We start from the raw sequence: 27,093 nt of genomic DNA on the forward strand, positions 1-27,093 counted from the left end.
GCGGTCTTGTGCTTGAATTATTACCTTGGCGCACAGGAGTCTTAGCTCATCCAGTCTTTGCAAGGTCAAGCAAAGCACTGGCCTCTGTGCTTTAGTGCCTGTCTGTAAAATTGGAATAATTGGGTCTTGTTTACATCTAAAATTTATACAGATTTAACTACATTAGTTTAGAAACTTACTGAAAGTAGTGCAAGTGCCTTATGTGGACACTCTCTTAAATTGGTTTCAGTGTCCACCAGCGGGTTGTACCCATGAACTAAATCAGTACCTAAACTAATTTAGCTAACATTGTATACCTTTTGCAGGGAGAGAGAACCTTATTTTTTTCCTTGGGACAAAAACTCATTTGTGCTGATAGAGCACTTGGCCATCCTTACAGCCTAGGAGCTGTAGGCAACACATTATTTCTTAAATAGTACCTACAGTAAACATAGCTTAGGTATTTCTCTTCTTGTTGTTTTATTTCCTTTTACTAGTGCTTGATGGTGAAAAGGAACATCCTGTTTCTGAAAGTATCCAGGGAAGGGGGTAACAGGGGCTCAAAAACTGATGATAGTATTTCTTCTGGATGGGCTGCTGTTGTGTACTAAAGGACAGGAGATGGCTGCTTAATGATGGTGTAGCCTTAGTCAACCCCCTGGGGTTGTGTGGGACTGGGCAACTCCCCCCGCTTCCCCAGCATCAGACTGGGGTTCAACCCAGGCTGTTGGCTGGGAGAAATAAATCATCATCCCTTTGGAAGTGTCCTGGTGTGTGTAAAGCATGGCGTCCCTGCAGGTGACAGCAGTCCCCTTTAAGGCACAGGCTAGCGTATCCCCATGCCTCATGGGCATCCAGTGAGAGTTGTCACTCTGGGGCTGAAGCACTTGTCCCGTTGCCTGAAAGAGAAAGGTTTGGGGGGAGGAGAGCAGCGGGCATAGTGCCCTCTTCTTGCTGGGGCGAGGGGCTGTTAGCTGAACTGTGTCGTCTCGCCCTTGGGCGGCTCGGGACTGGCCTACTTGTGTCTCCCTTGTCCTTGCAGCAGCCTGGGCTAAGGCTGGCCCTTGCCTTCCCTAGAGAGCACTTCGCCTTTGCTTTCAGTGTGGCTGGAGCTGGCAGTGGAGGCGCCTCGCTGAGCCGCTCCCGCTCCTCCCATGCGCTCCGCTCCGCATTTTCCCGGCCTCCGGGTGTGTGCCTTGTTCTTGGGGCTAACACGCTAACTTGTTGAGCTACGCTGGCCCCAGCGCCTCTTGCCATTGGTTGGCGCGGCATAGCCGCATGGGCGTGCGGGCCATGCATTGGCCCTGCCTGGCTGTCCATCAGCGGGCGGCGGACTGCGTCAGGTTGGGTTGAGCGGCGTCCCCTTCCCTGCTCAGTGTCTGGCGGCGGCTGCGGCGCCGGTGCGGGCGGAGGGGCGCAGGGAGGGCGGCCCGTTCGCTCGCTCGCTAAGATGGCGGCGGCGGCGGCGGCGGCCGTGGCCCGGCTGGAGGGCCGCGAGTTCGAGTACCTGATGAAGAAGCGCTCGGTGACCATCGGCCGCAACTCGTCGCAGGGCTCGGTGGACGTGAGCATGGGCCACTCCAGCTTCATCTCCCGGCGCCACCTGGAGATCTTCACCGCTGCCCCCCCGCCGCCACCGGCCGGGGCGGACGGGCCGCCGCTGCCTCAGGGGGACGCCACCGCCACCGGTGGCGGGGCGGGAGGAGGCGGCGGAGGGGACTTCTACCTGCGCTGCCTCGGCAAGAACGGGGTCTTCGTGGACGGCGTGTTCCAGAGGCGGGGGGCGCCCCCGCTGCAGCTGCCCCGAGTGTGAGTACGGGGGAGCGGGATGGCTGCAGCCCGACATCCTCTGGCCTGGCCGCCCCGGGGAGCGAGCCATCCCCCAGCCTCCCCGGGGACCCCCCTGCTGGAGGGTGGGTGGTGCTGCCTCCGCACGCCGGCTGCCCCGTTTCCATTTTGCTGGCACATGGTGCATGACAGGCAGGGAGTCCTCTCGGTGCCGGGAACACGCATCATGAATCCCATCCGTACGTCCCCCAGAGCACCCAGCCAGAGCTCGCTGCAGCCATCCCTGTAAACTGGCTTCGCGGTGGGTCTTTGCTTCCTTGTCCAGCATGCGGGGTGCCCCTGAGCTGTATCCATTCCACCAACATTCATCTTCCTTTGGGTTGGCCTGTAAGATACAGGTGGCAAACATAAAATCACAGGAGCATTGGGGCTGTGTTTTGGCGAGGGATAATCCTTCTCCCTCTGCCTTCTCTGGCACATAACAGTGTGCAGTAATAGTACCTTGTGGGTATAAATCAGCCTGCACCACTGCTTGGAGCTATTACTGTTGGTAAACAGAATCGAATACACTCTTGCGTATTGTTTGTGTGTTGCAAAGGAGAACTCAGTTACGTGTTTATCCACGTATCTGGGATTTCAGATCAGCGCTAAGCAAATTTTGTGGTACCATTTGTCCTGTTTTAATAAGTTTTTGTAGTATTTTCTGCATCTTCTGTGTAGTTTAAGACTAGCTTTATATTTATGGTTAGCTAAATTGAGTTATGTCTAAAATATTAATACACTCAGAAATTTAACATGTAGTTTTTTAGGTAATTTAACAATGAAGAGAGAGTTTGCAAACAACAATATATTCCTTCACTTTTAGCAAATATTAATCTTTTTCTGCAGAATATTTTTTTGGTGAAGTGTGTTAGGCCTGGTATTTTTAAGGGTTCATTGAACTACAAATATACATTCCATCCTTTGAGGAGTTGTGTGTGAAAAGGTGAGGCATTGGTCACAGTCTGTGCATCCAAAATATTTCAAAAACATAGCGTATCTTCACTAAAATATATGAAAAGGTTGTTTTTCATTATTTCTGGAAGAGTAGTTGTGAAATGTTTTAGGGGTGTGTTTCATAGAAAGCATGCTGTCACTGACAGAATCTTGTTACCGCGGAGGTTTTTAACTTTATTTTGGAGACTGAGAGTGTGGCTTAGCTATTTAACATTTTTTATGTCATTTAAGCAGTTCACCTATAAAAATCATATTATCTTAAACATGTGCTTTCTAGGAAATGCTATAATTCTGAAAGGGTTTGTTAGTGTGTAGTGCTGTATAATCCATAAATACAGTTGGATGACTTGTTTGACCTCTAACAACTGTAACTTCTATTTTTGCTTTTTTTTTTTCCCTATTGTAATAACCATGTCTGTCATATGGCTAATCTATTTTTTCTTCCTTTTATAACTGGCTTTTAAATATTATTTTAAAGTATTTTTATCAAAGGATATTTGTTAAATACAGGAGCAAGAATGCACTATTTTTAAAAGAATCTGTGTATTTAATTTTAAACAGGTCTTTAAATTTGTATATGATGTACAGCAAACAGACTTAAAATTAATTTGAGCAACTTAATCTGGTAGCAAATTTCCACTAAATACCTAAGGTCATAAGAAGCAAAACACATTACATTTACTGTGTGCTTCTCCTGTTACAATTCAAGACCCACACTGATAAGGTATTTTGCTTTAATCCTTTTAAATCTGTAATTTTGCCACATAACGTTTTCTGCCCCCATAAGAATTAACTTCTGTTCAGGGTAATTTTACACGCATCACAACATTTTGCTTAGTGAACAAAGGGAAATTTTTACATAAGGTTAAATTGTCTTGTGAGCATAGGTGGAGTTAAGTAAATTAATATTTGTTTGAAATTGATTGCATCAAATGATTGCATGATTATTTGGACTGCATACTTTTAACATTAACTTTTAAGCTTTGTAAGTTGGTTAAAGTAATATTTCCTGGTTACAGAATGTCCTTAAGTTGAGCCTTGTAAACAGGGTAATGCACTTGCAGCCATTATCAGAAATTGTAGAACAACATTTTACACTGACTGGTCTATGCTAGGGGGGGATTGATCTAAGATACGCAACTTCAGCTATGTTATTCACGTAGCTGAAGTCGAAGTATCTTAGTTTGACTTACCTGGCCATCCTCACTGCAGCAAGTCGACCGCCGTGGCTCCCCCGTCGACGCCGCTTACTTCTCCTGCCGAGGTGGAGTGCCGGTGTAGATTCAGGGATCGATTTATCGCGTCTAGATGCGACACGATAAATCGATCCCTGATAGATCGATTACTACCCGCCAATCCGGCGGGTAGTGTAGATGTGGCCTAAATAGATTATGATTTCTTTGAGAGATGTGAGGATAACTTTTAAAACTGTAAGAGCAGGCAAAATTGATAATGTCACCAGTAGGCTGTTGAATGAGATCTACTTTCTGCTAAATACTGTTGAATGGCTTATGATCTGTATCATTTCTGAAATATTCAAAAGCCCACTTTTGTGGAAGTTAAGCCTTAAAAAAATGTATAGTGTAGTCGTACCTTTCTAAGTTTAGCAGGTCTTTTGCAGCAGTGCTTAGGCAATCTAAAGCAGACATCAATTGTTTATACCAAGTAATTACTATGAAATGTTGATGACTAATGTTATTCACTGAAGCCATGTCCTTGAATTTCACTATGGATTTAAATTGACACATTGAATGTTATCTGCAAAGATTAAATAAAAATAAAATTACTTTGAGTCCAGGTGAGCTAAATATATTAATTAGCAAATTATGTATTTGAAATTAAAATATATTTTAAAATTAAAAGTGAGTGATGCAAGTTTCATATCTTTCCACCTATGGCCAAGGTGATTACTCAGACTTAAAAAAAAAATACAGTAGTAAATTGCCAGCAATATGCCTGGCTTGTGATAAAATTATAGTTTTAAAGATTGTCCAGTGGCAAATATGCTTAAGCAAATCTGAAACCTGCTTGTCCCCTCCTTCATTTCAATTTTTAAATATTTCTCAACCTAATTAAGAGGCTGGAGACTAATCCTAAATTTTAATTGTTATGAAGAGTATTTGTAGATGTATGATATTCATTTCATAAAGATAAAAAATACTGCTGTAAACTTTTACACCAAGGTGGTATTCCAGTAGTTAAGGCCTGGAAGTTTACCTGTATTTAAACTGTTACACTTGAATATGAATGTCTTCTGGAATTAAGCTTTCGGGTGCTATGGGATAATCTTCTGAATATACGTGTGGGGGTTTTTTGTTTGTTGTTTTTGCTGTTAATGGCCACTGTTTTTGTAGGATCTGAACATGTGTGTGTGCAACCAATTGCAGTAGTTAACTCAGCAACCTTATTCCCAGAGCAGTTTAAGTGCTGGTGCAGTAATAAGGAAGTAAACAAAAATCCAGGCTAGTTTCAAATTCCAGTAGAAGGCCAGGGAAATTGGTGTCCTAATGGTAAAGGGCACAATTAGTAAAGATGAAAGAAAACCTTTCCCAATTTCTCAGCGGTAATGCAAACAATGACGCTTAAGACAAAAACTAAATACCACAAATGCATTTACTCTTGAAAAAATAATTGAAATGTCTAATTTTTGTCACTGTTCCTGTTAAGCATCTAAAATTACAAGGTTCATGGCCTCTGACTTCAGTACAATTAATATTTGAACATGATATAATTAAAATTTTAATGTTACAGTCCTACCTGTTCCTGGAAGTGAGGAACTGAAATAAAATTTTCAATCTCCTGCAGAATACGAACCTTAAGAATCTGGGAAAGGGGAAGCTTTGACAGTTTGGTAAACAAAGTGGCATATTTGTTTCAATAATAAAGATTGGTACAAAGATGAACACCATGTAATGTTTAATTACTGTTGATTAGTTGATTGTCTTAGTCACTGTAACTTTGTTTTGATTACACTTCTCTGAAACTTTCAATCATAATGTAAATGTCTTTTCAGTCAGGAGGCACTATTAGTGGGAGCAATGTGGTTTTTGTTCCTAGGCCTAACAGATTTGCATATACACAGACTGCATGTCACTTTGCTAGATGAACAAAATGGGGGAAAAAATTAGTAGCAACTTTACACACAACAATAAATAGCGCTTCGCTCAATCTGAGCATTCTGAAGCATGACATAAAGTGTTCAGAAACCAGTTAAACTACTTGAGTTTGCATAGCTTTAAGTAAAACCTGTTGTAATTACCTTTGAAAGACCCACAGTTTGACATTTTTTATTAAATACAGTTTCTGAATTGGCTCCAGTTGAAGTCTGTGTCAGAACTCCCACTGGGTTCATTGGAAACCAGATTGGGCCAATAAATAGTAATGAAATTGGAGAACTGAATTTTAAAGTACAGTGTGTATTACATATATTTCTCTCACGTTGACCAGAAATAGATGGTAAACCTATAACAGTAAACCTCTTCCACCTGACAAGGGTAGATTTCACCATAGTGCAGTACAAATTTTTGTTTTATCTGGTGAGGACTACTACAGCACATCTAGGACATTGAAAATAAGTGTGATGTAATAGCTGCTTATAGCATGTCTTAAGGAAGTAAAATCAGTGGTTGTACTTGTGAGAGTTTACAAATCACAGTTTTGAAGGAGCCACCAGTTCAGTCCTTCTGTCAGCTGGTCAATAGGAACTCAAAGTACATTACAGAATTTCAGCAGTGCATTTGAAGAATGAAAAGTATCTTTTTTGCTGGGAGTAGAAGCAGTTGGTAACAATGCTATTAAGTTTTTATAGTATTTTTTTCATATTGCTATCAGTAGTTAGGAATTATTTTTTAGAAAGGCAGTAATGCACACTTGAGTGCTTGAAGGTACCTGAAACTTTGGCCTTAAGTGTCCTAATACACCACCTCTGGTATTGGGGTATTTTGATTAAACCACAGACTTATATATCAAGGATTACTGATGGGTTTTGGCATCCTAAAAATGAATTAATAAAAAATACCATTTAATTTGCAAAATAGTAGTATGAATATAATGTAGCAAGACATATAATACTTCTAACTCACTGGAGAAGTACAGATATTCAGCACACCACGTAAGTCAGGGTCTCCTCTTGCAACTGTGAAATAGAACCCCCCCCCCCCCCCCCCCACACACACACACAAACTCGCACCACTCTGAAAATTACAAATGTTAAATATTTATATGCCAGAGTCTCACTTATTCTGTGGAGAGGATTAAGTTACACTTTTAGTTATGGTATGTTGTCCAGGTCTACAAAGTTAGGGCTCTATTAGTGCAATTAAATTACAGCATCTCTCCCACTTATTAAAACTAAGACGTTCTGTACAAAGAACAAGGCTCTGTACACTACCTGAACTTTTACTTAGTGAAGTTACTGTTGTGTTCAGCATCAGTTTTTTAGGGGAAAAAATGAGGCATTCCAAAACCAACACTATTTCAGTGCCCTTTGTTTATTTGGACACTAGTGAATGCAGTTGCTTGATTTATGTGCACAAGTCCAGTTATTGTATAAATTAGGTTCATAATTGCACACATGCGATGTGAAAAGTGTCACCAGGATTGAGTTAACAATTGAGATGGATGGGAGGGTAACCTCGCTCTCCTGGAGCTGTTGCCCAGAGAATGCAGATTCAGAAAGACAATTCTTCTAGTTTTCTTGGCATATGTTCAGTTCATGTTTTAAAGGCTTGATGAATATAAGAAGTGGATACTTTTATTTTTTACAAAAAGCTCATGTTCTGAAAAATCCGAGTGTCACAGCAACTAGATAAATACCTCAAGCAAGCTGTATTTGACATATGGACAGGGTTTTTGATACCACTGCCCTAGATAAAATTTTTTGAAAGGGACACAAAGTTGAAATATTGTTGAGGTGCATTTGGGGGCTTGATGGGGTGGCTGAGAATTTCATACAGATGACCACTAAAGTAACTTATTCGTTTAATATTTTTAAGCATAATATTAAGAAAAGTGTGGGTTTTGGCTGCAGCCTATGAATCAGACTTCAGAATTTTTTAGTTTATGGTCTAGAATGGGTAACGTGCTGTCTGTTGACAAAAATGACTAATGTTAATTGGGAATATATTTAATTGGAGTTTGTGGCTACTTTAAACTTGGGGGTATCAGAAGTAGAATCTCAAACATCAAGCACAGTGAAGCCACACTGCATTGATCATTAACAGATTAAGGTGCAAAAGAATGTGTTGTGAATAAAGATAAAACACGTGCTCTTTGAAATGAGACTACAAAAATGAAGGTGATATTTATATAAAGTCTTTTATGTAGCAGTTGTCTTTTGCAATATGCAAAAGACAATTTCACAATTCTACACTGAGATTATCAATTTGAGTATCAATGTTTAAAGTTTTACAGTAATATAAATATTCAGATACTAATCTGTTGGTATGGAGTGCAGTATGCAGTCAGACTAATATGATGCTATATTTTCTGTATATGTAAACCTGTTTATGGTGCCGTATATCCGCCGTCAGTATCTCTCTGTAAAATGATTTCACATAGGAGAGTTTTACTGCCTTTTTTTAGTAAGCTTACTAATGACCATACACCTGAGTTAACTATAAGAGGAAATATATTCTCTGTATTGTTACATGAATTAGTAGAAACCAGGAAATACATTCAAGAATTGGTAGTTTTTCTGTCACACTATTACAATTCTAATCATGTGAAAGAAGAGATATGTTTTTTTGCTTTAGAAGCAGTAAATGTTACAAGACAAATTGAAAACATCTTATATCAGTTTTATAAAGCCTGAAAAATACCTATTGCCTTTCAGAATTGACCAACATACTGTAGAAATACAAGAACGCTTTTGAAATCCCTACTTCACAATTGCATACATGGTGTAATACATGCATATAGTAAACATGATGATTTCCTACAATTTGTCTCTTGAAATTAAACCATAATGTGGTGTGCTTGTTTTGTTTTTGGAGGGAGGGGAGAAGAGTAACAAACTGTTTTGCATTCTGTTTCTTTTGCTACTAAGATTAATATGGGGAATTTAAGATGAAAATAGGGAAAATAAGCACCGTGGTATCTTCCACTCTCCCTTCCAAAATGGAGTAATATTGTATGGTTGAGCTGTTATACTTCATCAGGAGAATAGTTTTGGCCAATTATCAACATTTGTACATAATATACCAAAACCCAAAGATGTCAAAGTAATTAGGACATGCCATGTAAGTTTTAAGCCTGAATCAAGGTTGAATTTTAGAAAATTGTCCTCTCCTGTGAAGTAATATCACGTTGTAGGGATCTGTCCTGTACTTCTGGGAAGTGGTAATTGTGTAGTGCACAATACAAATATTTTTTCCTCATATCAATACCAGTACTAAACCAGTCAAAGTATGAAATTCAGTTGTCTTGTGCCTCTGCTACATTTATTGAAAAATACAAGAATGTCTTCAAGAAATCCTAATCCTAACTTTCTTGTCTAAAAGTGTATAAATATTAGAAAATCAAAGGGCTTATATTTTGAAAAAAGCTTCAACCTTTAGGTCATGCAGTAATCTGAGGTCATCTCTTCTACTACATCTAATGAGTTTATAGCGGACTAAGTAATAACTAGCTGACATCTCCCATGAAAGTTCATACTGAGTTTTTGAGAAGGTGATGGCTTTATCAACTGCCTCGCTTATTTTGACTATACAGAGTTGAAATGTAATGACCGTTGTTTCCTGTGATCTTCTGCCTTTGAGGAGTTTTTTAACCTAGTTATAGCTGGGGGGGGAGTAAATTTGTTAATTCTGCAACTATTCCTTGTTGGATGGTATTGGAAATGAATGTCATATTCCTTAGTTGAAATTTCATTACTGTTTTGGAATGATTGGGGTTTTATGGCTTGGATGGGTAGGTGTGACACAGGCCCATTGGTGGTTCACTATTCTGTCAGCAACTCTTGAAAGGCCTGACATACTCACTATACCTAACACACTGTTGTCACAATCTGTGTCTAACAGGTGTCATATAAGGTATCATGTACAAACTGTAATATGCTGGTCTCGGAAATCATTGCATGGTATATGTATGGGTTGCGCACAAAAAGTCATAAATGTGTGCTGAAATTAAATCCTTCAGATGTGTTTGGCAAGCAGTGCATAAGACCAGTCTGCCCTAGACAAAGGAATGTGTATTTGTTTCTCAGACCAGCGTGGGTATCAGGCAGAGACAGTGAAGGTATATTTACATATAAGGTAAACAAAGATATCAAGCTAAGAAGTGGGGGCGAAGGTAGTAAAGTATCTACACCACAGCAAGAGAGAGAAATTTATGTATTTCAAAGGTTTACTGGACTAGAAGAAGAACGGGAAAGAACCCTATAGTTACCCTTTACCTGTGTTGTCAAATAAACCAAACACTTTGAGCTCTGCTTGTTGGGGTTATGGCTAAAGAGCAGGCCGACCATGCTGAAAGGATTGTCACGAAAAAAACTTCTTTGAACAAAAGATTCTAGTTTAAGTTTTGATTTAGTCTCAGGCTATGGCTACAGTAGATAGCTGCAACTGCACCGCTGTAAGCTCTCTAATTTAACCGCCCTAAGCTGACAGGAGAGAGCTTGCCTGTTGACTTAATTAATCCATCCCCAATGAGCGGTGGTAGCTAAGTCGGCGGGAGAAGCTCTCCCACTGACAGAGCTGTCCACATGGCCGCTTTAATAGTTGTAACTTGCGTAGCTCAGGGGATGGCTTATTCACACCCCTGAGTGACTTACATTAGACCGACATAAGGGATAGTGTAGACATAAACTCAGAGGTGTATTTTTACTTTTGTTTGTAATAATTTCTATCCTTATTTTTTTTAGTTGGTGTCACTTAAGCCTATGACCTTTTGTTAACAAACTTGTTTTACTTTTCTATAAACTAACTCTGCTTTGATTTAAGTGGAGGGTTTGGCAACTCCACTTAATAATCTATGTACTGTCTCTTTAAAGGAACAGCACACTTGTTAAGGTTTAGTGGGTGCTACAGTAAGGAGGGGCTGAACACTACAGAGAAAAGCGTCTCTGAGGAACTTGAGAATTGGAGTTCACTGATTGTTATCTTCTAGGCAAGGTTTGGACTTGCAGAATCTTGAAGAGTTTGTTGGCAAGGCAGACAAGCTGGTGTGTCAGGAAGGTGACACATTGCTTAGCTGCCCCAAAGCTCTCACTTGCTGAGGCTGAGAGGGGTAACACAGTGCCTCACACTTCTGGGAACCCCAGCAGATCACCAAAGCAAAGTACATGAAATAATGATTTTTGTAGCGCCTCACATTTCAAGGTAGTAGACAGGTTCAAAAATTCCCTTCAGCTTGAACAGTTAAGATCTTCTAAGACTCTTCTCATTTGCTTGTGTTATTTGTATCACATCTTTTAAATGTGCTTCTATTTTGTACTTTTTGCTACAATACTGGAAATTGTATATAAGCTTCTTAAAGAAGCACTGTCAAGTATGGTTTGTTCCACAGTTTAGGTTTCTGTGAGGGATGGGAAATAAGATTAGCTATGTCTTTATGAATAATTAAACAAATTTGGTAATTTATACATTTTTCTTAATCATGTAATTTGGCTTACACCAATAAATGTCAAAGATCAGTTGCTTATTAACAGTATAAAAATACATAAACTCCTGTGCAAATTCTTGAACTGAAATACAGCTGGTAAGGCCAAAACCTTTCTGTTAGTCCTGATACTGGTAGTAAGTCAGGTCACTACGTGAACAGACTGGAGAAGGTTATTTCTTTTTACACATTTAATGTAAATTAAATTTGGATTTTCTAAAAGTAAATAAGAAAATTAAAAAGAGAAGGCATTATGATCTGGAGGTATGAGCACAGGGTTAGGAATTCTAATCCTAGCTCTGCTACTGACTTCTTGTTTGCGACAGTGGGCAATTTGTTTAACCTTTTTGTCTTTTTTCTCTCATCTGTAAAATATGGATAACGACTTACCACAAAAGGGTGTTCGGGGAGGGGGGGTGTGAATGTACAGTGCTTTGAGCATGTAAACTGCTATGTACATACTAATCATTTTTATTTATAATACCAATGTTTACAGAATCGTAAATCACTTCCTGTGCTTGTTCAAGTCAGAAGAAAAATATATTTGTGTGTCTGAGAGCGGGAATAGAGTATTTGATTTAAAATGTTAGAATATGTAATTGGATTAAGAATCCAAAACTACTACAGTGTGAAAAAAAATAAGTGAAATTGCTATTTAAGCACAAATATTTCTGCAAAAACTTGGACCTGGAATTTTGATATTTTAAGGCTATGGATCACAATGTTATAAAATGTTACTGTACCAAGCTGAAGCTAAAAATCCTATATGGCTGTGGAGCTACAAGCACTTAGTCAGCTTTTTTTTTTTTTTAAAGAACTAAAAATGGGTGTGCTAAATAAAGCCTATGAGTGAGAAACATAATTTGTCATTTTATATGGTAATATGGGGGTGCTTTATGGATAAAACTCTTGCCCCAATAAATTTTCAGTATAAATCAGACAAAAGAGGCATATGGCACACAAATCAGATAATTTGGACTTGCACAAATATGTTGGTTCCAGGTGTTACATTTCTTTTAATTTTGTAAATAAAAGTTAATGTGTTTGGGTGTAGGAATGGTGAAGGATGAAGCAATAGTGATTTTTGTAGGAAGTGCTTGGAGGAGGAGATCTAGGAAGCTTGGAACACAAGGGGCGGGGGGTGTTAACGTGTAGAGGCCTGTATGGAAAAAAAGTCACATGTGAGAGGGAAGAGGCAGAAGGAGTTAATAGAGCACAGAATATGAAAAGGGACGTAGTGAGAAATAAGGACAGCTCAGAGTGAACATCCTCATGCAGAGCCTGAATGTAAGGATGAGGAGTTTAAACTTGATTTGGAATGAGTTGATAAGCAGCCGGGGGAATTTGAGCAAGTGGGAATATTATAACAAAAGCATCAGACAAGGAAGTTGATTTTAGCCTCATGGTTAGTGTGTGTGGATTGGAGAGGGGAGAGAGGAGGTTACTGTAGTCATATGATAAAGATAAAAACATAGCCCAATATTTTTACATTGGGGATGGAGTGGAAATGGTGGATTTTTGGAAATGTTCAAGAGGGAGATGTAGCAATATTTGATGAGGTAAAGATGGGGGAAGAAGTTGAAGATGATGAGAGCTTGAGTGACTGATGTGCGGTTGTCAGCCTATAAGAGAGTAAAGAGGCTTCTGGTTTTTGGCATTGAATTTGAAGAAATATCATTATTGAGGAGGATCTGAAGTCTCATCAGTCATAAAGGTGGTAACTGCAGCCATAAGAGCAGGTAAGCTCACCCATAAGGCAAGTGTGGTGAGACGAAAGGAGATGCTGCTGATAGGCTGCAGAGGCACCAAAGGAAAAGGGAAAATAGAGTAGCCACTGAAGGCACGTTGGCCATGCAAGAGAAAAACAGAGTGCAAAGTCATGAGAGCACTTGGAGAGCTTCTCAATGTGATGGGGGTTATAAATATTTGTTTAAACTATTAAAATAGTTCAAAAAGGAAATGCAAGGAGCATAGATCCTGGGTGTGTTCCTCCTTACCTATGGCATTCAGTCAGAAGAACATTTTGTGACTGTTCCTCCTTTGTCTGTCCCAAAAGTCAGCTCCTCAGCTGCTTCCTGGCTTTGGCTGAGAATTTTCCTGCATCTTGGCCTAAATCTAAATACATGGAGAAGATCACTGGAAGAAAAGGCACAGGTACCCTGATTGCAACTCCCCACCACTGACTGCCCTTTGTTGTAGGGCCTGTTTGTACCTTGTGCTCCAAAGCATTGCAGATCTAGCTCAAATGCAGGCTTTGCATCAAGATGATGGCAACATGTTATCTTGGTATGCTCCAAGGCCTGTACCTCTCCTGTGTCCCCAGTGCAGATAGTGCTTGAGCATACTGAAGACTGGAGGAAAATGACAACCTACAGGAGTTGTTGAGGAAGTAGGATGCAAAGGAGGTGGGTGGCCCTGGTTTCTATTTCAGAACACTCATTTATCACAGAAGGGAGACTTTCTGCTTATGGAGCAGGCAACTGAATAAGGTTTATGCCACCTGCTTGCTTTCCTCCTGAAAGGATCCATGTCCTCCACCTGGAAAAAACTTCTGGAAGTCCTTTAGGATTCTCCCCTCACCCACTTCTGCTTGGTTGGTGCAGGAGCCACACACATCCATTGACTTTCATCAGGAAATACCTGAAGATGCTGAAGTGGTTTGGATCTAGATGACATGTGCTTGCCTATCTTTTTGTCATCTGAATTCCTGTTTGGTGTCTTGAATAACTGGGTCTTAAGGACCACTTGAAGGACAAAAAATAAAAAAAATGCAGGAAGAATTGACACTGCTTATCTTCTACATGGGTGAGGAAGGGAAGAAAAATAAGAGAAAATTCCTCTTCCACACCCCTCTGTGCAAATGGTAGAATCAGACTGCCACTTCTGAAGCAGATTTGGCTATGCCCTAGAAATTTTAGAAGCTTTATAGTGGGATTTGTCCTTGAAGGACACCTGGTTAGCAGACCCTAAGGTCGACTGCATCATTTCACTGCCTTGTGAGCGAGAGTAGTGTCACTCTCAAGGATCTTTCAGACAGGAAAATGGATGAAGCAGTTAGGAAAAATCTTTGGTTTAGAGGGAGCTCAAATTGCATCAGCCAGCATCTTTCATTTCAATAGCCACTATGAAAGGATTTTGGACTTTCAAGCTGGCAAATAAAGTCAGCAGGAGTTTAATGTAAATTAGTTGGGAAAAATCTGTCTAAATGCCGTTTGCTGCCTCCACAGCATGTCAGCATAAGTACACAGAGCACTGGTAGCCAGCATGAAATACCCTAAGTGCATCAAGAGTAATGCCCTATTGAAGGAAGCAATCTATCTCTTATGATGTGTGAATGTTCTGGGCTGACTGATTGGGTCCTTCGGGGGACACTGTCCTGTGAAACTGTCCCATGGATGATCTCCCAACTTCCACAGCCATCAATTCACCTCTTTTTTTTGTCTTGGGGCCAGTCACCAACTGCAGCAGATTCTGGTTGCAAAAAGCATGGACCCGGGATGCTTTTTTGTTCAACTAGAAAGGATTGATGGTGCAAGCATTTCCATCTCCCTTTTCTGCTTCTTTTTTTAAATATATAAAATTAATATAACTTTATGGAAGCACTCAAGAGGCCCTAGGCAAAATGTTGATCCGATTGTGTTCTATGCTGTACAAATACATATAAAGAAACAGTATTGGTCTTGAAGAGTTTGTAATATAATCTTAGCTAATTTTTATTAAAATGACCTGAATTATGGAACCCACAGTCATACAGTCTGACTTAAAATGATGTCATGGAGTGCTAGTTTACTGCCTTTTCCTTACAGCAAGTTTGCAGCCACATCACCTAGATCAAGAGTAAATACTATGGTTTAAAATAGTTACCATTTCAATATGAGTATGTGTTTTGAAATGAAGGCAGAAATGAGTTTTGAGTTTAGGGTAGACTTTTCAGTTGTAGTTATTCATTCAGGTTTCTAGATATTGATAATCCCAACAAACAGATTTTGGACCTGAAAACCACAGTGCATTTGTCAGTTGAAATGATCAAATAACAAGCACATTGGCAACATACAGGAAAGAGATGCAGTAGGTAAAAACCACAGAAGAGCTTCAGTTGTTTGTTCTCTTAAAAATTGAAGTGTAGACCTTTCTGCTTTTAAAAAGTGTTGCTGGTATTGGCCTGTTCATAAGATTGAGAAATGCAACCAATTCATATTCCCAGCATGTCCCAGAATTATTCAAACACAGTGTCAAAGTGTGCAGTGAATAGAGCTGGTCAAGAAACAGTTTAGTCAGAAAGTGCTGATTTGTCAAACCCAAAATGTTTAGAGAAAACTGTTTGGGTTTGACAAATTGTCTCCGTTTCTATATTGAAAGCTGTGAATGTCCAATTTTTCAGTAATAACGTTGCTATCTTCCAGGAAACAGCATATTTAAATGTTATTGAAACTATATTTTGATCAAGCATGCTTGCTGGATGAGCCTTTTTCTTCTCAACAGGAATTTTTGCAGGTTGGAATAGCAGTTAGGTGGTGGCATGATTCAGCCAGCCATACGCTACAGAGATGGTACTGGCCCTGTATGTCTGGTGGCAATGCAGGACTCTCTTCAGACATTCCATTAAGAGTTTCAGCAACAGTGACCCAATAAGTTTGCTGTATCCTATTACTTACTAGCCTTGGCTTGGAATATGAAATAGGGCCTTTATTAAAGGATTTACCAGTTACCTGTTCTTAGAGAAACTAAAATAAAACTGCCCCCTTAAATGCAATCCCTCACTCTCAGGAACAGGGACCAAGTTCCCAATACACAGTCTCTGCTTTTATCAGGGCCCAGGCAGACACTCACCTTTGTTTCCAGAGGCAGGGAAAATTACTTCCAAATAGTCTCCGACTGGCTTCATTCTTCAGTAAAGTCCACTTTCTCTGAGTCATCACGATGTTGGGCTGTGTAGCTCCTCCCCAGAAGTTTCAGGTTGTCCCTGTTGGTTCCAGGCTTTCCTTTATCAAATCCTTCCTTGGACATGATGGAGGGAGGTTACATTTCTCAGCCTTGTACGGTTTCCTCTTTATATCCTGTCCCGTAATAAGCTCCTGTTAAAGCTTTCTGCCTCTATGGTTGGGAACTGGCAGTTTCTTTAGATCAAGCGAGGTACTCTTCCCACTTCAAGGAAGTCCTTCCTTGCTTGATTGGGTGTGGGGTCTGTACAGAATGAGCATCAGCTGGTGGAGATGGGCATGAGTATTTTAGATCTCTGATGACAGAATCACAGAAGATGAATAATTATATTTGTAGAGTATCAGAGGGGTAGCTGTGTTAGTCTGAATCTGTAAAAAGCAACAGAGAGTCCTGTGGCATGCAACGAAGTGGGCATTCACCCATGAAAGCTTATGCTCCAATACGTCTGTTAGTCTTAAAGGTGCCACAGGACTTTCTGTTGCTTTATATTTGTAGAGTTTTCTCAGTTTTAGGCTCATCTGTGATCATTGTAATATCTTCTCACATATGTTAATTAATTTGGCCTCACTATCTATGAGGTAGGGAACTATTATTATCCCTTTTCTGATGGGGAAGTTGAGGTAGTGAGAGGCTAAATGACTTGCCTGAGATCAGACAGGAAGACTGGCCCAGATTAGGGTAGAACCCCGATCCCCCAATTCCCTTTCCAGTGCCTTTAACACACAGCTCTCCAGTTTTCCCAGTAAACCCTTTGGAATTACTAGCCCCAATCTCAGACAATTTGGAATGGTTTTAGTCTTTGCTGCCACTAGAGTCAAACCCAACCCTCATATACACCACCTTGTCCATGAGTATGTTTAGTTTCTGTCTCAGTAGGACAGTCCTGCTTATAACAGTGTTGTTTTTCTGAGGTTAGAAGATTGGTGAGGCTGGAAGTGATCACTAGCCCTAGCTTACTACTGGACTATAAATAAAGCTGATCTTGAGAGGACTGAGTGGCAGTAATAAGTAACCAGGAATCTTTTTTGAGAGAATTAAATATTATCTTGAGTTACCGCCAAAATGGATGTACTTTAAACCCTCTAAAGAAAGAACTAGTAGAAGTTGTTCCTTATATACTCTGCTGATGCTAGCTATCGCTGCTGTTAGCGTTTGCTTCGCTTTCCATGGAGCAAGACATCAGCCTTTATAAAAATAATGGTTGTTGCAGAAGTCTGTTTCTCACAAAAACACACATGCTGATGCAGCTGACTCAGCTCCCAAAGGGAAGTGTAAAAGTATAATCAAAGAAAATGTGGTTTTGTTTGAGTATGGGAGCATTATCTCTAGCAATCCCTCTGGCCTTCTTAGGAGCAGCTTTGTCAGGGACCAAGAGGGATAGTGTTCTACCCTATCTACACAGAGAGGATGGTCTGTTGTTGGTATACACAATATGCTGTATTGTACGTGAGGTTTATGAAACAAAACCAGTCCCTGCCCTGAGGTGCTTACAATCTAAAAAGTGTGTATAATAGAGAAGAAAAGTAGTGAGATGAGAGAGAACGTGGTTTGACTATTTAAGGTATCAAGCTGAGGGACAGATTGGAGGCTGAGGAGAGCAAATCAAGGAAGAAAGTATTTCATCATGATCATCTTTGGCAGTTTAACCAAAATTGACAATTGCACGTAGTAGTACACTTTGGAATTTCTAAAGTTACTATTAAAGTATAGCAAAAAACTGCAGTTATGGAAGTGAAGGAATAACTGTTGAAATCATTTGCTTTAGTCTCTGCTCTTGAGGAATTAATGTAATAAAAAAAATTCTAATCATAAACTGTTCTACAAGTAATATTTACTGTGACTGATTCCAAATGTGTAACTAATGTAGAAGACTCTTCTAGTATTCGTTTTAAGTCTACCCTATTTCAGAGATGTTCTATTAGATTTAAAACTTTTTTTAAATAGTTGTTGTTAGTCTGGTTCTGATACTGGATTTAGCTTCTTGTTCCAGTTGGATTTCATACACTGGAAGATTGAGTAGTGCAGGGCTAATTATTTCCAGATAAATATAGGTAAATACCCTGGGGGTTGGGTTGCTGCTGTTACAGTGACATTGCATTTCAACTTAGAGGTCCCTGGGCTCTGATTAAGGAACCATTGGCTATTGGATGTGTTAATACTAATGCACTTTTGTCCTACTTATTATTAGTCTTTGTAGGAGCTGTCTGCTCAAACTTTCTGTGGAAGTGTTACGGAGGAGAATGTATGTAAGCCTGTAGGGAGATTTAGACCCTGATCCTGACTATACAGGAACAGTTGTAGGATTGGGGCTATACTGAAGAGCGCTAATAAGGAGCAAAGACTGGGGGCTAATAAGTCTATTCCCTGTGAGTGGCTTTTATTTTTAAATACTTGGGAGGTTCTCAAATACTATGATGGCATGAGTAATATAATAGTACTGAAATATAAGTTGTTAGACTAGCCAGCTTGAAGACATGCTAAATGGACCTCTGTGAAGCTTGAAAGCTTGTCTCCTCCACCAGCAGAAGTTGGTCCAATAAAATATATTACTTCACCCATATCTCTCTCGTATCCTGGTACCAGAGCATAGATAGTTCTCTGAAATCATTTGCTCAGTGTGGAGCAACAGTCAAAAAAGCCAACAGAATGTTAGGAACCATTGGGAAAGGGATAGATATTATAGAAAATATCATAATGCCGCTGTATAAATCCAGAGTACATCCACACCTTGAATACTGTGTGCAGTTCTAGTCAGCCCATCTCAAGATATTAGAATTGGAAAAACTACAGAGAAGGGCAACAAAAATGATTAGGGGTATGGAACAGCTTCCATATGAGGATAGGTTGAAAAGATTGGGATTGTTCAGTTTAGAAAGAGATGACTAAGGGGGAGATAAGAGGTCTATAAAATCATGAATGGTGTGGAGAATGCGAATAGGGAAATGTTGTTTACCCCTTCACACATCACACGAACCAGGGGTCACCTAATGAAATTAATAGGCAGCAGGTTTAAAACAAAAGGAAGTACTACTTCATACAACTCACAGTCAGCCTGTGAAACTGTGACTGGATGATGGGGGGATGGATCGCTTGGTAATTGCCCTATTCTGTTCATTCCCTCTGATGCATCTGACACTGGCCATTGTCAGCAGACAGGATACTGGGCCAGATAGACCATTAGTCTGACCCGGTATGGCCATTCTTGTGATCTTATGGGACTAACATAGCTACAATAACATCACAAACATCTATATAGGAAAGGTAGCCCCCTGCCCCCCCTCTCCCCCCCGAAAGGTGTAAAATTGCAGAGAAGTGAAACTCAAATACCATCATGTGGGGGAATTCGTAATAGATCCTTTTATCAGTTCTGAATCCAGAACGGGCCCAAATGATCAAAAGTTACTATCTGGTGGCTAGTTGGTGATCTCTGTCTATTTGCAGTGGACATATGTTCATATCACTGTTGGCACCAACTGGCAAGGACCCTTGCTGGCAGCCTCAGATTGAATTGGTTATGTATATTGAAGAACAAAGTTGATTGCTGCAGAAATCGGTTGTACCCATGTTGCACACACTCTTTCTGTATTTTGGAGTTGTACTGTGTTAGAAGAGAACTGATTGACGGTTGGTCTGTGCCACCTTTTATATTGTCCTGTTTGGGGGCATGAGGACAAAGGGAGGGCGTGTGCCCAGCCAGAGATCACTATTCTTCAAAAGTTCATAGCTCATGCACCCTTCCTGGATCTATGCAGGCAGTCGCCTCAGAGATCAATAGATACTATAATAGCCATTTTATATAATCGAATCTAGCAGTTGTAGGAATTAGTTTAACTGCCGCCACACGTAATATTTGACAGAACTCCCTCAAATGAATCCATGCCAAGCAAAGCCATTGTTTGGGGTACTGTGGAATAACAGGCAAGCCAAACGAAATTAGTATATATTCATCTGCTGAGTGACATGTATGTCTCATTTGGGCTGCCACATACTTCCTATGTGACCTCCAGCAAATTATTTAATGTCTCTACCTCAGTTCCTTGTCTGTGAAATAGGAATATTTTCTTTCTCCCATCCTTTGTATTCCCTGTTTAGGTTGTAAGCTTCTTCAGGGTAAAGACTCTCTCTCTCATTGTCTCCATACAGTGCCTAGCACATGGAGGCTTCCAGGTACTGCTGTAATACATACAATTCTGTTGAATTTTGCAGTCAGCTAAGGTAGTGCATGTTACTCGTTGAATTGTGTATGGTAAACTCTGAAGGAGATACATTTTTGCTCCTAGTATTATGTGTTGCTGCAGTAGTTCATTCCTTTAAGTTTTTAATAGTTCTGTTCATAAACTCTCTTCCTCTTGTTTGTTTTAACAGGGAATTTATGGGTTTCTCTTCTTACATAAGTTAGCTGCTTACATCGGACAAGAAATATTAAAACTTCAAGAGTAGTCCCTGATATCTGTGTAACATTATGAAAGGAGAAAATAGATGGAAGGTTCAAGCAGTGGAGATATTTATAACTGAGGGGGATCCGTACTATTAACCACTAAAGGAGAATGGAATTTTATCATAATTAAAATGGGTCTCCTTGAAGTACTTTACTATATTACTTTTATAAAATGTTTTTAATTCTGTTTTTTCATTTACAACATAAGTGATTCAGAAATTGGCAGCATATTTTAAAAATATTTAGGTGGTACAGTCATCCTTTTGAACTTCAGGTTCACCAATCATTTCCAGTGCAAAGAGTCACCCTTATTGTCTTTTCTAAGCTTTGCTGTTTGACTCTGTTTAGTAGAGCCCTGCGCAGATACAAAAATGTGTATCTGCATCTGCTAAGATCGACCCGCAATCTGCTAGCCGTCTTTTATTTGTATCTGCATCCGCACCTGCACCAGCAAACAGTCTCACAAGGGCTAGCAACGGAGGGGAAGAAGGGAGCAAGTGGGGGGGGGCAGGGTCTTGCAGGGAAGAGGCCGCACGAGGGTGAGAACTGGGGGTAAGGGGCAGCTCAGTGGCTGGGTCTCAAGGAGAAGGGGTGTCGCGGAGGAGGTGGTTGTGGGGGAGGGACGTCTCATTACATACTGCTCCCAGGGCTTGCGAGTAACGGTAACACAGAAGCAGCAGTGCGTATTGCATCATAGTGGGGTGGGGCGGCGGGGCCCCGCCCATTCCAATCCCCATGGCCAGGGGCAGGCCCTATCACTCAGGAGCCAGTGGGCCGGGTCTGGGAGCGAGGCCAGTGCTGCCAGGTCAGGCCATGGTGGGGATGCTAGCACTGCCCAAGGGGCCTGAGCTGCTGGACAGGAAGCGGTGCAGCGAGCAGGTGCTGGACAGCCCTGACTCAAACCTGTCGCCTAGCCCCAGCTGCTGGCCCCTAGCAAACTGCTCCGCCCGGGTTGCCTGAGCCAGACACAGTGGTCAGGCGCAGCCAGTGACCAGAGCACTGCGTGGTTGTATCTGCATCCAATCCACTATCTGCAAAAATGGTCCACAGATATGAAGTGGATATCCACGGATTTTCAGGGCTCTACTGTTTAGCTTTTTGCAATGAACTTTGTAATGAAAGTGGTCTACACACTAGGGAATCGCTGCTGAGGACAATCAACAGCAGCACATTTCAAAAGCAAGAGTGCCACCTGTTTTCTACTACTACCACAGTCCCTGCCTGTCTTCAGTAGTGCTTTATGGCAACCGTTGGTACCTTGAACTTTGAGGGCCTGATAGTATTTACGTTAAGGCTACTTTCCCCCACTCTGGCAGCATAAGGGGGGTGTAAAATTGATGTAAATGACATTTAACCATTGTACACTGCCAGAGTGCTGTAAAGTAGTCTTAAAATAAATGAGAATCAGACCCTTAATTCCTTTCGTGGTCTTGTGTGAAAGAGACACAAGCTGCTATAGCCATGGCAGCTTGGGGAAGGAACTTCATTGTGGGGAGACGGAGATGCTTGATAAACCTAGATCAATCACTAAGATGTGTAGACATGGCATGAAAGGTATTCATGAGAAAAGACTGTGAGGAAGCTCTAGTCTTTGATGTTTCAGATAATACTTTAGAGTGGCAGTGCGTTTAAGTATTGCAGTTCTGTGGCTTACCAGTTGGGAAGTAATTAACAAGCCCACTGCACTTGTTTAGGGGGAGGCATCTTGTTCGTAGTCCCAGTCACCAAACTCCCGATTCCTGTCCTGGAGGAGGGGGCAGTGAATTGATGATACTGCTTCTGTGAGGAGTTGTCAAAGTCCACAGTCACATAGTCCTGCAACTATAGGGTTACCATACGTCCGGATTTTCCCGGACATGTCCGGCTTTTGGGGGCTCAAATCCCCGTCCGGGGGGAAATCCCCAAAAGCCGGGCATGTCCGGGAAAATCGGGAGGGCTGGGTGGTGCTCGGCCGGCGGTGCGGGGCCGGTGCGGGGCCGGGGGCATGGTGCCGGGCCGGGAACTAGGGGCGCAGTGCCGGGCGCGGGGCCGGACGGGGAGCCGGGGGCGCGGTGCCGGGCCGGGCCCGCGGTCAGCCGGGCCGGCGGGGAGCCGGGCCGGCGGGGAGCCGGTCAGCCGGGCCCGCGGGGAGCCGGTCAGCCGGGCCGGCGGGGAGCAGGGGAGCCGGGCCCGCGGGGAGCCCGGGGGTGCGCCGGGCCGCCGGGGGCCGGCAGTGCTGGGCGGGCTGGGGGTGGTCGGCCGGGGCCGGCACCCCAGGGCCCGAGCCGACCCAGGCTGGAGCCGCCGGGGGGCCAGCCTGGGCCGCGCCTCCTCCCCCCCACACCCCCCTTACCTGCTTCAGGCTTCCCGCGAATCAAATGTTCGCGGGAAGCAGGGGAGGGGGCGGAGACTTCTGGGAGGGGGCCGGGGGCCGTGGAGTGTCCTCCATTTGGAGGCACAGAATATGGTAACCCTATGCAACTATCTGAAGATGATGCTCTGAAATCAGGAAATCTCTGTTCAGTCTTGGGAGAAATAGCTTCCCTTCAGGGTCTGTATCCCATTCCATGAGAAAATAGTGAGTGAGACAAGGAGCAAACATGATGTACAGTCCTGCCCTTTCCAAGGCAGCGTAGCATTTCCCTTAGCTTCCAAAATGCTGCTATGCCTGGGGCCCCTCTCACACTGTGGGTATGTCTACACTACGGGATTAATCCGAATTTATATAATTCGGATTTGAAAAACAGGTTGTATAAAGTCGTAATGTATGCGGCTACACTAAGCACATTAATTCGGTGGTGTGCGTCCAAGTACCGGGGCTAGCGTCGATTCTGCACCGTTGCACTGTGGGTAGCTATCCCATAGCTATCCCATAGTTCCCGCAGTCTCCCGCGCCCATTGGAATTCTGGGTTGAGATCCCAGTGCCTGATGGGACAAAAACCATCATCGCAGGTGGTTCTGGGTACAGCCTCACCTCCTCCCTCCATGAAAGCAAAGGACGGCAGACAACCATTTTCGCGCCTTTTTTCCTGGGTGGGTGAACACTGCAGACTCCATACCACGGCAAGCATGGAGCCCGCTGAGCTCAAGACAGCAGTCATGAACATTGTAAACCCCTCGCGCGTTCTCGTGGAGTTTATGCTCAGCCAGGACCAGAAAAACGAGGCGAGGAGGCAGCGGCGGCGGCAGCGCAGCGACAAGCATGATGAGGACATGGACATGGACACGGATACAGAATTCTGTGAAACCACGGGCCCCGGTGCTTTGGAGATCATGTTGTTAATGGGGCAGATTCTATCCATGGAACGCCGATTCTGGGCAAGGGAAACAAGCACAGACTGGTGGGACCGCATAGTGTTGCAGGTCTGGGACGATTCCCAGTGGCTGCGGAACTTTCGCATGCGTAAGGGTACTTTCATGGAACTTTGTGACTTGCTGTCCCCTGCCCTGAAACGCCAGAATACCAAGATGAGAGCAGCCCTCACAGTTGAGAAGCGCGTGGCGATAGCCCTGTGGAAGCTTGCAACGCCAGACAGCTACCGGTCAGTCGGGAATCAATTTGGAGTGGGCAAATCTACTGTGGGGGCTGCTGTGATGCAAGTAGCCAAAGCAATCACTCAGGTGCTGCTACGAAAGTTAGTGACTCTGGGAAATGTGCAAGCTATAGTGGATGGTTTTGCTGCAATGGGATTCCCTAACTGTGGTGGGGCGATAGACGGAACCCATATCCCTATCTTGGCACCGGAGCACCAAGCCACCGAGTACATAAACCGCAAGGGGTACTTTTCAATGGTGCTGCAAGCACTTGTGGATCACAAGGGACGTTTCACCAACATCAACGCGGGCTGGGCGGGAAGGGTTCATGACGCTCGCGTCTTCAGGAACACTACTCTGTTTAAAGGGCTGCAGCAAGGGACTTACTTTCCGGACCAGAAAATAACCGTTGGGGATGTTGAGATGCCAATAGTTATTCTTGGGGACCCAGCCTACCCCTTAATGCCATGGCTCATGAAGCCGTATACAGGCAGCCTGGACAGGAGTCAGGAGCTATTTAACTACAGGCTAAGCAAGTGCAGAATGGTGGTAGAATGTGCATTTGGCTGTTTAAAAGGTCGCTGGCGATCATTATTGACTCGCTCTGACCTCAGCCAAAGAAATCTCCCCATTGTTATTTCTGCTTGCTGTGTGCTCCACAATCTCTGTGAAAGTAAGAGGGAGACCTTTATGGCGAGGTGGGAGGCTGAGGCAAATCGCCTGGCTGCTGATTACGCGCAGCCAGACACCAGGGCGATTAGAAGAGCACACCAGGAAGCGCTGTGCATCAGAGAAGCTTTAAAAACCAGTTTCATGACTGGCCAGGCTACAGTGTGAAATATCTGTTTGTTTCTCCTTCATGAAAACCCGCCCCCTTCATTGACTGATTTTCTGTAAGGAACCCACCCTCCCCCTTCCCCCAGCTTTCTTTCAAACCAAATAAAGTCACTATCATTTAAAAATCATTTATTCTTTATTAATAGATTAGAAAAAGAGGGAGGGAACCCGGGTGGTATTTGGGAGGAGGATTGCTGGGAAGGAAAAAGCCACAAAGAAAAGGTTAAAAAAATGACAGCCTTTTGCTTGGGCTGTCTACTGGGGTGGAATGGGAAGGTGTACGGAGCCTCCCCCCCCCCCGCGTTCTTACACGTCTGGGTGAGGAGGATACGGAACATGGGGAGGGTGGAGGGTGGAACAGGGGCTGAAGCGGCAGTCTGTTTTCCAGCAGCCGTTCCTGAAGCTCCACCAGACGCCGGAGCATGTCTGTTTGCTCACGCAGCAGCCCCAGCGTTGTATCCTGCCTCCTCTGGTCTTCCTGCCGCCACCTCTCATCTCAAGCGTCCCTCCTGTCCTCACGTTGGTCCCTCCTGTCCTCACGTTCACTGGCTTCTTTCCTATACTTTGAAACTGTTTCCTTCCACTCATTCAGATGAGCTCTGTCACTGCGGCTGGATTCCATAATTTCAGAAAACATCTCGTCTCGCGTTCTCTTCTTACGATGCCTTATCTGTGATAACCTTCGGGATGGAGGAGGGAGGCTTGAGGAATTTGCAGCTGCTGTAGGGAGGGGAAAAAAGAGAGAATTGTTTAAAAAGCTACATTTTGCAGAACAATGCTTATACTCTTTCACGGTGACCAACACTATTCACATTACATAGCACATGTGATTTCTGTGCAAGGTTGCATTTTGCCTCTTAATGCTGAGTGCCTGTGGCTTTGCTGCTAGAGATCACAGGTCTGGGCAACAGAATTCGGCTTGCATGCGGCCATGGTAAGCCATTGTTTTACAGCTTCTGCGCCCTCCTTTCCCACATACCAAGCATAGCCTGTAGAGTGCTGCGGTTTTTCTGTTAACATTCAGCAGCAGCAGCAAACAAACTAACCACCCCCCCTCTCGCCATGAATTCTCTGGGATGATCGCTGTACCCCTCCCCCCCACCTGTGGCTGGTATCATGGAAGATCCCTGCAGGCACCAAACTAACCACCCCGCACCCCCCGCCGCCGCCCCCCTCCCGCCATGAATTCTCTGGGATGATCACGGTACCCCTCCCCCCACCGCGTGGCTGGTAACAGGGAAGATCCCTGCTAGCCAAACGCGAAAACTCAGGGCCAATTTCCCATCTGCGCTTGGCTAACTGCAGGGAAGGATTTATTTTCCGCCACAGGCAAACAGCCCAGTAGGAACGGCCACCTCTGTCCCCTTAATTAAGTTCCCGTATTTCAACCAGGTTACCAGGAGTGATATCACTCTCCTGAGGATTACACAACAAGATAAAGAACGGATGTTGCTTGAATGCCAGCAAACACCGGGACCATACGCTGCCAGGCTTTGTCAGGCAAGGATACCAGATTACTTGCTGCAAGCATGGCGTGGTCAAGTGTCCTACCATGGAGGAGGGAATAAGGATGCACTGCCCAGAAACCTTCTGGCAAGGCTTTCAGAGTACCTCCAGGAGAGCTTCATGGAGATGTCCCTGGAGGATTTCCGCTCCATCCCCAGACACGTTAACAGACTTTTCCAGTAGCTGAACTGACCGCGAATGCATCCCAAGTCCTCAGGGCAAAGTAATCATTAAAAACCGTTTGCTTTTAAAACAAGTTTTATATTTTAAAAGGTAAACTCACCTGAGGTCCCTTCCATGGGGTCAGAGTCTTGGGTACTGGCTTGGGAGGGTACTTCAGTGAGGGTGAGAAAAAGATCCTGGCTGTTGGGGAGAACGGAGTGCTGTGTGCTCTCTGCAAGCTCATCCTCCTCCTCCTCTCCCCCATCGGCAGAATCCTCAGGCGTCGCTGATGAGACTATCCCCGACCCAGAATCCACGATCACAGGTGGGGTAG

General features: G+C 43.1%; 1 protein-coding gene across 1 annotated transcript in view; it reads left to right on the forward strand.

Annotated features, from left to right (window-relative positions):
* Positions 1-1,335: 1,335 nt before the first annotated feature.
* Positions 1,336-27,093, forward strand: part of FOXK2 (forkhead box K2) — a 64,849-nt gene continuing 39,091 nt past the window's right edge. The window contains exon 1 of the mRNA XM_054046556.1: positions 1,336-1,788. Within this exon, the coding sequence (XP_053902531.1) occupies positions 1,430-1,788 (359 nt within the window). The 5' untranslated portion in view covers positions 1,336-1,429. The remainder of the gene's footprint in view (positions 1,789-27,093) is intronic.

Source organism: Malaclemys terrapin, chromosome 13 (genome assembly GCF_027887155.1).
Source record: "Malaclemys terrapin pileata isolate rMalTer1 chromosome 13, rMalTer1.hap1, whole genome shotgun sequence".
Lineage (NCBI taxonomy): Eukaryota > Metazoa > Chordata > Testudines > Emydidae > Malaclemys > Malaclemys terrapin.